General features: G+C 36.4%; 1 protein-coding gene across 2 annotated transcripts; it reads left to right on the top strand.

The window, feature by feature from the left end:
* The first annotated feature begins 1,889 nt into the window (after positions 1 to 1,889).
* LOC111633194 (putative zinc finger protein 840) lies at positions 1,890 to 6,464 on the top strand. 2 transcript variants are annotated; one of them, XR_002758018.1, is made up of 2 exons: positions 1,890 to 1,944; positions 5,782 to 6,464. XR_002758018.1 is itself a non-coding variant. In XM_023377719.1 (2 exons), the coding sequence occupies exons 1-2, from the start codon at positions 2,183 to 2,185 to the stop codon at positions 6,328 to 6,330; spliced, it is 624 nt and encodes a 207-aa protein (XP_023233487.1). In that variant the 5' UTR covers positions 1,984 to 2,182; the 3' UTR covers positions 6,331 to 6,417. The 2 variants fall into 2 exon arrangements, 1 of the variants encoding a protein (XP_023233487.1); XM_023377719.1 differs by lacking the exon at positions 1,890 to 1,944 and adding an exon at positions 1,984 to 2,257 and having other exon boundaries at positions 5,782 to 6,417.
* Positions 6,465 to 11,427: the final 4,963 nt, after the last annotated feature.

The following is an 11,427-nucleotide window of genomic DNA, read 5'->3' on the forward strand; positions in this document are numbered from 1 at the left end:
AAATTCATTAACTGATTTAATAATTTCTCTTGGAGAATAAAGGGAGGGTCGATACGAGGAAAAGGTTGGGAACCCCCGAATTAAAATAATAAGTGAAATTAATTTATGGCGCTTTTACAAAATATCATATAAATATGAAAAAATAGGAAGAAAGCCGAAAGTTTTAGACTTACAACGATAACATTTTATAAATTATGCAAATTATATATGCCGCATATAGCGAGGCAATGGAACTCACCTTTTGCGCTTTCAAACTGTAAGAGGAATTACGTCCGTCGACGGTAACGTAAATGCTTATATTAAATCATTTCAATATATAAATATGTAATTTGGAAAATTGTCAGAAAATCCAGTGGTAGAATAAGCAATTTTAATACTTAAAGAAAAAAACAGAAATCTGATTTGCTGTTTAAGTAATATCTAAGAAATTGTTTCGATATAAGGAAAACTCGAAACATTTTTTATAATTCTCGTACAGAAAATTATCTATACTTACCTCGAATTTAACCTTCCATCGATGCAAAAATAAATAAATATATTAAATTCGACTTTATTATAAGATCCAAATAATAAAGAATATAAAATAAATTAAAAATAGTAAGCCAAGTAAAATGAAGGAAAAGACGCGAAAATAATTTGTACATGGTGCGTAATTTTTCTTTAATCGATTATCACCGAATTCGATAACACCAGAAGCTCCTCCACCAACGTGGTTTTCTTTAAGAGGGTCTGGTTTTACCGACCGGTTTAGTTCCCAGTTCCCCGTTCGTATAGCAGTAGATCGTAAAGCCGGGGAAAATTATAATATACTGGAATGGGATTGGTGGCTTCGGTACGAAAATCCACTGCCAGGAATAATAATTTTTCAATTATAAGAAAAAACGAAAAGCAATTTGTAAACACTGTCAATCGGATGGATTTGATTTAGGCTCATTTAGACGGACGGATCGGAGGTATTTCTGGTCAACAATTGCGGTAAGGGTGTCCGTTGACGAGCGGACGACGGCGGTTCTTTCTTTACTACCGTCTTTATCGACGTTTCAATTTATGTAAACTTGTTGTTTTAATACGCTAATTGATAAAATATACACGAGATAGAAATGGAACGTATCGGTGATCGTTTCGTCGACTTTACACCCCTTCTCCTCTCTTCGGCCATCCTCTCGAAATCTTTATTACTCTACCAATGATATATTACAGTTTCTACTACGTTATCCGCGTTAATAAATTAAATTTAATGTATACGGCGGGACAAGAAGACCGTGGCGTTTGGAGGTACCGTACGGGGAGCCAGCGAAACGTACCAGCGTTCGGTCGCGTGCGAATAGAGTCGTCCGCGTTACCCGATGGGTATTACCGTATTACCGAGTCTTTTATAATACGCGAGTTTCGAAATAAATATAACAAGACGCCTAAACTGTCCAAACTCGAACGAAACAAACGGACGTCCGCCGAAGTTCGACCTTTCTCCTGGCCGTCGTCCGAATTCGTCTCGGCGGCGAAACCCATCCGTACTGGCCACCAACGACCCACCCGCCTATTTATTTCGTAAAACCTTCCTTCTTAACGATTATTGCTGGAATTACGGGAATTCGGATTACAATAAAGAAAACGATGCGATTTTTTGAATATACCGGCTCGTCCTGTCGCGTTTGTAAAGTGGTAAAAGGAAGCGGATGGGAAACGTATTTTCGACCAAACTTTACGCCGCGCCTAAGCGAAATACGAAAGTAAACCGAGTTATATCGTTATTACTTTTCCGAATTTATTTAAAGAATAGAAAAGGATGTTTCGTATATTAATATTAATCTAAGAAGCAAACGCGATAATTAATAACAAAAATTAACCATTAGTTACGTTAAAAAAATGAACTAATCGCGCGTTTAATAGATGACGTCACGCCGTCCGGAGGCTTAACGTTGGCAACGGTGGCGCGGTAGACACGTAAGTTTCGATTTAATTCGAATCTTTAATTGCGAATTATATTTGAAATTTTTACGTGTAATTACTTGGCGTACAAACTAACCGAAACGTTTAACCGGGCAACTGGTAATAGACGGGGCGGCGGCCGAATAATCGTAACCTAGCGCCGCGTCCGAAAATCCAGACGGAGCTATTAAAACCGCGCGGTCCGTCCGCCATATTGTATTTCTCTGTCGGCTGCGTTACTGGCGACGAGTGGATGTTCCGTACCCATCGAACTTTACTCAACGAGTTAGATCAAAATCTTATACGCGATCGTAAATCAATTTTGGTGGTGAGATATAAAGCTCGGGTTATTTTATAAATCGACCAACACTCGAGACGGCCTTTTAAAATAATGAGTATAAACCGACGCTCGTACAGTTGTTGGCATCTCCTAATACAACTTTCGATTTGTAATATTTTGATATAATAATTAAACTAATTTTAAACTGCATTTTTAAACGTAACGTAATTATAAGAACATATTTTTGGCAAAATTCCTATAATTTAATATTTAGTTGGACTTGCTTTCGTTCGAATAGCGTCGAAGCACTATCGGGCGTAGTTTGATTCGATTTCTGCCATCGTTTCGCTTGGGTATTTCCTCCGGCATCCTTAATTGCCAGTGTACTCGATAATAATGCTTGTTTCGACCGTAAGCGCTGTACAAATATTTTCTCGGACTGAGATCGGGACTTCTAGAAAGCCAGTCTAACACTTTTTCTTTTGCTTTCATTAATAAACCGGATCTTAGTGATTTTGATGCGCGGAATGGTCGAAATATCTAATTACAGGTAACCCCCGTATAACACGGTAGTTACGTTCCAAAAAATTGCCGTGTTATGCGAATCCGTGTTATACGAAACAAAGAACTAATACGAAAAGGAGGGTTAGGTTACAAAAATTAAAAAACATGCTATTATATTTTCATAATTAATATAAATATCGCCATTAAAATTTTTTTAAGTGATACGTATTAATATAAATTAAACAATGTTTTCTTCGTCATCACTAAAAACACTATTAATTAACCGAGAGCGTTTTCTTTTTGGCAAGTTATCCTTATCCTCTGAGCATTTTTCTGCATTATCTTCAGATCCATGCTTTACCTTTTGCAAAATGTATGTAATTTTAGATTGCTTGCTTCTAGTTAAAAGGTCTTTATAAATTTCCTTATATGGTGCTAAGCACTTATGGAATAAGGGAAAAACATCTGGCACTACCAAAAGCAGAAGCGTCGCGATCTGGCAACATTGAAACAAGTTTCGAGAAGGACCACGTGTATCGACAGAAGGCGAGAAGAGAAAATTTACATACTTAAGTACTGTAAGGTCTCTTTTTATGCGGATTATTTTTATGCGATTTTGAAGTTGTGCGGTTTGTATTTCATCCAAAAATTTCTTGGACAAACATACATATAGGCTTGTTTAGGAAGCCGGCGTATAGACAGTCTCCAAAAATCGTGGAACTCTCAAAGCTCACTCCATTTGTTCCACTGACATATAACGTTTATGGATGTAAAGGACAGCTAGATCTACCTTAATCGCTGTAGTTCCTAGCAATTTTTAATATAAATGTAATTAAACATAAAAAATACTTAAAACTGAAAAAAAAACGAAAGAAATGCGTTAATTTTGAAGAAAAAGCTTCAAACTTTAACTTCCTTTGTCTCGCCCTTCTGTGAAATTTAACACCGATGAGTCGTTGTTTACACATCTGGATGACCTTGAACACAGCTGGAGTCGGATTTTCCGGGGCATTCTCGTAGACGTGCGGGAGGACAAGGGTTTAAAGTAGGGTGAACACTAGCCGGCCGTATATTTTAAAATATTTTTTGAAAATTTGGAGACTTAAAAAACATTCCAAAAATTCAAAAAAAAAAATTTTCAAAAATGAAGGACCGTGTTTTATGTAACGCTATATAACCTGCCCGAGTTAACTCGGGCGAGGAACTAAAGGTGTTTTAATTAACTCTTCACATCCAGATGTTAGTGATTTGTTTTTAGAGTGAGCTTTTGCAAGTCGGGGATTCCCCTTGTGTTACTTTTTCAATAAAATAAACTGAATTAAGTTTGAATACAAGTTTATTTTAAGCTTTTATATGAATTTCTTTCAGATATTCGAAGTAGTTTATTAAGCAGCCTATTTCTTTTAATTTCTGCAAACTTTTTATGCGGTTTTAAGTTAATTTTAACTCGTTGTTTTGGTTTTATGCGATTTTAGAAAATTACGGAACGTATCCATACTTTTTCAAGGCAAGTAAAGTCTTTTTTTATGCGAATTTTTTATATGCGCTTTTCTGTACAACGTATCCACCGCATAAAACGAGACCTTACAGTACTAATAGTTCACGAAAATTATTATTTTCGTGAACTATTATTACTTAAGTATGTAAAAATTTATTACATTTCCTGTTGTACGAGGGTTTTACCCAATTCTCGAACCGTGTTAGAGTGAATCCGTGCTATAGAAGTGCCGTGTTATGCGGGGGTTACCTGTACTTCCGCGAAATAAAGGTCCAAACGCGATTACATTCTTAACGCATCCCGATATTTCGAAGAATCGATTTTTTCTCGTTTTCCCGTTGAATCCAAAAGTATCCTCCCGATTACTCGTTCTAACTTCGGTTTCTCTTTTCGCCTCGTATCCGCAACCTTCCGGTCCGTCTAAATTCTACTTTTTTGCTCGGAAAACGTCGGACCGGACGGGTATCGCTTTCGTTTTTCGGTATTCGGTTTTACGTTGTTATTATCGCCAACGGATTTCGGCCAATTAGCGGCTACCCGCTAATTGTTGTTTTGTAAGGAAGAAAACCTTTCGTCTGTTTCTGTCGGTTAATGTTTTCGTGCCTCCATATTCCGTAATTTTTCTCGCTTCGTTTATACGTTGGTGGCGGCAGTTTTACAATGATCGTAGCTATTTGTCCGAAAGTCCGCTATTTCTTGGCACGGCGTTATTAGTGTTTAAAGCGTAAGCTGTTAAGATTTCAAAACTTTAAAACGATTGGCTCTTACAATACCGGGTGTGATGTAATAAGTTTCCGTTGGATCGTTGATTAATTAAAAATATATTTACATTCGAAGAGTATTATTACTGTAAACTATTGAAAATTAACTGCGATTCGAGCGTATCGACTGATTTTCTTTCCAGTTTATATCTTTACTCGCCATTCTTCTTTTCTTATCGGATCGTCCGAAAATTTATGAAATCTTTATCGTCGGCAACGGGGCCGGCATTTCGAAAAGCGATTAAACGCTACACGCGGCGCGATAGACGGTACTAGTGTCAAATCTCGGCACTAGTACCGTCTGGGCGGTTTCTCGGTGTCGACTCGAAATAAAAATGACAGCTTTCGATTTATTTGTTTCTTATTCGATATCAAAAAGAAGCCAATCGATTTAGTATTAAAGAGATTTTCGTTATTATAGCGTAAATATAAATTCGATAATTATGAAAATCTTACATCCAGTTGGAACTAGCGTTAAACAAATCGCTATTTGACTTTTACGCCAGGAAATATAAATATGTTATTTTTTCTTCCGTGTTGTTTACTCGGACCTCGCTTATTAATAAAACTTACCCCGGTGTAGTTTCTGGCAAATTAGCTAATCAAAAAGAACACGTCCGCGACGTAAATTCCGGGAATTCATTCTAAGACAGGATCGAGTATTAAGAATTATGAGAAAAGCCAATTTTAAAAGTCTCCCGGTAAAAAACTGTCGTAATAGGAAGTGGTGGCCGCCAATTGCCAGGAAATGTTTCGAGATAAAGAAAGTTTACGAAATTGGCGATAAATTACAGCAATTTTCTTTTCAGGTTTGCCAATCGCAGTTTCCAACAAAATATCGTCTCGGACAGCGTCGAAGAATTCATTGGGACGAAATGAAATATCTGTCGATATTTTTAAAATCGGCCGAAAATAATAAGCATCGTTTACGAGATAAATGTGAAAATTTGAGATGGTCGACGGAAGAAACCTGCCATATTTGCAAAAAGAGATTTAAGATTAAAAGCCAGTTCCGCTTGGAAATAACTCCGTATCTGTGTGTAAAATGCAGAACGACGTTTTGTGGAAAATGCCAACGGCCGCGCAATCAATACTGTATTTGTAATTTATGTCGTAAGCGGTTTACGAGTAAAAAAGAGTTGAAAGTGCATTATCTAGTGCATATAGGAGAAGAGTTTTTCGTCTGTTTTATCTGCGACAAAAAGTATTTGTCTTACGAGGAATTTCGGAATCATCAGAAAACTCATCTGCCTGTGCGGCCATTTTATTGTAACCTATGCGAACTAGGATTCCAATGTCGAGACGATGTAACTTTTCACAAAGGAAATATACATTTTAAGGAACGTAAATTGAATTAGTTAACCGTTTTTATTATTTTGCATTTTTAAATTAATTTCCAGAGAAATTAAAATTTCTAATTTAAACGTTGCTACGTTCGAGCGTCTTTCTTTTGTATTTTTATTTCGCAGTTTCTCTCGATTAGAGTTATTTAATTCTGGATTTATTCTTTGATTTTTTAAAGTAAAGACATAAAAAGACGTATCGCGCTTTATTCGCCGTGTGACAATTTTTTATATAACGTATTTAATGCTTAATACAAAATAACCGTGTTTGGCCGATTCGACAATATCTGGTTTCGTTTATTTGTTTACGGCAACGCGAGACTCGGGCCATCCAGGGCCCTTAGTCTCGAGTTTTTCGTGTTACAACTCCCAACGTGTTGAAGGTGTCACGTGGTACCATCTCACACTCTGACGTCAAATCGGTAGTCTCCAGTTATAACTCACATGCTTTCCCATCTCACCATGCGAGTTGCTACTCACGTTGAGTCGAGCATGTGAGATCGCTACACGAAAGTGAAAATGGCTGACAAATACGCTATTCTGATGGCAATCGAAGCGTTAGAAAGAGCCGAAAGAGTTGTTTAAGAAGTCAACGAATTTTTCGAACACGAGTAGATGCCATTTCTTTTTATGTCAAGTCATCACTAATAAAAAATTTTAATTCATAATTGATAAAATTATATAGCAAATTTTTCCAAAAATAAAAAGTATCTTATTCATCGACAAAAAGAATTATAATGATAGTAAATTATATGTATAAATTATTAAGAGCATAGACACTATATTAAGATTATTTATTAATCATTAGTGTTAAGTTCTGATTAATAAATAATCTTAATAAACAAAACAATTTAATACGAGATCAAGGAAGAAAACTATATGAAAAAAGGATTAAATTAAAATACTTTTTCCATTACACGGCGGATTTTTTAGCTCCAATACATAATTAATTTTTCAACTAATTCTCTCCACAAATCAAATTGTCTTTTTCTTGTAAATTCGTTGTCGAATTTTATATTGTTCGTTTTCTTATTATTTTCTATATATGTTACTAATACTTCTTTTTGTTCTTCGTTTCTTTTTTAAAATAAAATATTGGAGGTTTCCATTTTGCTATAGGACAAAACTTTTAACTATAACACGTGTAAACTAATTCACGTTGATTTGTTTACAACTTGTTACAGTAAAGTTGATTGGTCGAATCAGTATAGTCGCAAACCCAGATGCATTGTAAATAATCCCATCATGCTTAACGATACACGTAAACAAGTGAATATGACCTACTTCCGCTCGCCTTTCGAGCTCGCTCGATGGGTCTAACTCGAGACTACCGATTATGTGAGTCACAGTAACACGAGTGAGTTCGATGACGTCAATTCGAGTACAACACGAAAAACTCGAGATTAAGGGCCCAGGGGATTACTCCCGTCAATGCTGCCAAACTATTGATATCGCGGTATAGATTAAACGAAGATATATTTTCTCCGATACTTTCGAGAAATTCTACGCGTTCATTTTCATCTTCTGACGAACTGGCGAATTTTCGTTGTGATGGGATTCCCAATCGATATTCGACACAATTGATGATATCGTTCATTTTGTCATCCCGCCATATCGTTTTAAAAATGCACTAACTGGCTATAACCGACGACGTCAGTCACCACTACCGCGGCGTTACCGGTTAGAATTTCCAAACGCACCCGAGGTGTTACGAATGTGAAGAAAACCCCTACGTAGCCGGTACGTTGGCCAGGCGCAAACCCACGACCAACTACCAGTCTTCGGTGGTTCTATCCACTTTGCCATTGGTGGGCTTCGACCACACGAATAAAATAGTTTCCAAGTATTAATTATGAACCTCGATTTTAAATACGAATGTAAAAAAAATAATAATTAATTAGTTTCGGTGTTTAAGTAGCGATCCTCAATCGATCGACAAACCGGTTTCAATATTCTACAATCGCCATTATATGGCGGGTAGCGATCGATTAGGGCGATAACCCACTGCTCTGGGAGACCGGGAAACGAATCCGAGCGGATTGATAACCGAAAGAATTTTTCGAGGTGGTTCCTGGGAGTGCCGACCAGCCAGGATGGGGCGGGGCGGCATACCCGGGAACCACATAAAAAGGCCGCCCGTTTTAGTGCCCACGGGGCGGAAAGATTGAGGGTAAAACAACTATCGCTATGATAATTTTGGTATTTGAATTTAGATCCCTGCAGATCGGGGTCACCAAACTTTTTTTAACGGCGAGCCACGTAACAGAGAATGAAGAGCGCGATCCGCATAATCATTTTGTTCGATACAGAGCAAATAAAGACAGCTAATTTATTTATTTATTTATTCAATACACAAACACCGTGGCTGCAGCCAGCCGGTAATCGGTTTTGTTAGAAATTTCATGGCGGATACAGTACTTACACAAAAGCGCTCCGCTATCCAATGTGACAAAAAGTCGCCGAATTGTTTATTTCTCTGTTTTCTTAAAAATTGTATTACTGTCAGATTTTTGCATCTGACAGTAATCAGTAAATGATATTAGACAATTTTGGCACTTATACTTATTTTAATTTTTTCTACATAGCGAGTTAATGATATTTCCATATAAATAATTATATTTTAGCTCATTTGTGGCACATTGCGGAAGATCCGGTCGAACTGACCTCGCCAGCCGTAGTTTGGTGACCCCCGCTCTAGATCGAAGGTAGGATGACACCTTAACGCAGTGATTCTTAATTTTTTCCCCTTAAAACCCACACCACGAAGAACCGCGGGTCACCGTTTGAGAAACGTGGCCTTAAAGTGCAATCATTTTGTCTTAATTGAGATTTCCTGTATCGTATTTCTTATTTCCCTCCATGTTTTCCATATTAAGACGGATTGTAACCTCTGGTTACGCGCGTTGTCTCCAGCATTTGGAATTAAAACTTTAATTTAACGCTTTTCCTGCGAGAAAATCCTTTTCCGGAAATCTCGAAAACGAAGGTAGATAGAATCAAACGGTTTTTTGTAATAGGATCCTATTTAACTCTATTAATTAACATACGGTTCAGAATTTTGAATAAAACAAAGAATTATTTTAAATTGATGGCTTCGATCGGTTTGCTGGAGACGGATATTTAGACTTTAAATATATATCGTGCGCCGCCATTATTATGGTCCGGAATAGAAATCATTTTCATTTCAAAAACTATAAAAACAGGAAAGTATTTAGTAAATATCTAATTACTGTCGTAATATATGTGCGACAATCTCTTAAATCAAAAATCTTCGGAGAGAGAAAGAAATAATGTGGGAACTTCCGGTTTGCTGGAGTGTGAATTTAGACTGGCGTGATTGGCAGAATATAGATCACGCGCCATACCGCGCACTTTTCTCATTTTCTTTACGTATTCTTATATATATTGCGTATAGATACTGATGACTACTGGGAGAATATATTAATAGTTTTTAGAAGACTCGTGACACGTAGCGCCGGAACCGCGACACGCTTTACAAGTTAAAAGCGAATGTGTCGTTTGTAGCCAGTGTTGCCACGCCGATTTGCTTGCCATCGGTAGATTCATTAGGCAATTTTCGGTAGATTTCGGTAAATCGATTTTTTGTGGCAAAAAGGAGGTTGCGCATAAACAATAACATTCTTTTTCGTCATTTATTTTATTATACACTATAAAACAATAAAAAACAAAAAACTAACACAACACTTAGGTAAAAAAATGATAATTTACTAATTAAGTAGGTACATTTTGTTTTATTTTTCTAACAAAATACAGTATTACCTTTTATTTTTCGGATATTAATAATAATTATTATTCAATATATTCCGTTTGTACGTTCTTTAACACTCTGTTTGTTATTTTTGAAATTAAATTATTTTTTACAGGAAAATTGTAACAGTAATTTTTATCCAATTAATTGTTTAGTAAGAAGTAAGCCAGTGACTGTTTCAGAGCTCAGTTTATTTCCGTGTTTCGTGTTTAACAGATTTATTTACGAAAATATTCTTTCTATATTAGCTGAAGAATGGGGCAGACACAAGATACTCTCAACAAAACGAGACAGAATCTTTGCAATAAAGTCTTTTACAATATATAAGAAATAAATGTACAAAAAAATGTTATATTGAGAATTTTTAGATGCATTGAAAATAAAAATTTCTTTCTTGAATAATCGTAAACTTTTCGGTAGATTTGGTGCTTCAATCGGTAGATCGGTAGATCGGTCCCAAAATCGGTAGATCTACCGAAAATTCGGTAGACGTGGCAACATTGTTTATAGCGGAAGTTGAAATGACTCAAAAACTGATCGATTTTCGTTACCATTCATAGTTCAAATTCCATTTTCTTTGTTTCGTATTTATTTGTTGCGGCTAGTGCCATTCGTTCACGATTTTACAATTAAGTAAACTTTGTTCTTACATTCGGAGCTGTCCAGAAGGCCGAGTTGGGTATTTTTCCTCTGACGACTAGTGATTCCTACCTCTATAAAATTAACATAAAGGGAAAAGGGCCCGCTGTACCCGGCCCCGTACAAGCTCCCGAGGGACTGTTAATTAAAGATATAAGGTTAGTTAAAAGGTCTCGAATTAGATTACGAACCTTTCTAACGGCGATTATAATTTCCTCAATTAAGACACTGTTTTATTTTACATTATTTTATTTGTTTTCTGTCCATTCGTTGTCTTAAGAAAACAAAAATTACTTATCATTAAATAAAGAAACGGCTGATAACTTACGTGTTCGCTTCTGGTGTCACGTTCTCTTCTCTGTCTTTCCTTAATCTCGAGAACGGAATTAGATGGATGAAAGGCGAGACCGGATACAGAAAGATGGTAAAAAGTGTACAGGAAAAGTATGATGTACAGTACGAGAGCGAGACACTGCTAATTTGAGGCGGAGAGCGTAATCTTAAATTAAATAAATGTGATTAAAAATTGCAGCCCAGCATTGTGACCGCGCTCGTTTCGTATTAATTTCTTTCAGATCGGCGAATAATGTAATTAATAATTTCGTTTAGAATTAATTATTGGTTATAAAGTAAACTTGTTTTGTAGCATTTTCATTGGAGAAACGCGTGATGGGTTACGCAGAAACGAGATAGAAACTGCGTAC

The sequence above is a fragment of the Centruroides sculpturatus genome, unplaced genomic scaffold (genome assembly GCF_000671375.1).
Source record: "Centruroides sculpturatus isolate CEXI.00-Female unplaced genomic scaffold, Cexi_2.0 scaffold127, whole genome shotgun sequence".
NCBI classification, from domain to species: domain Eukaryota; kingdom Metazoa; phylum Arthropoda; class Arachnida; order Scorpiones; family Buthidae; genus Centruroides; species Centruroides sculpturatus.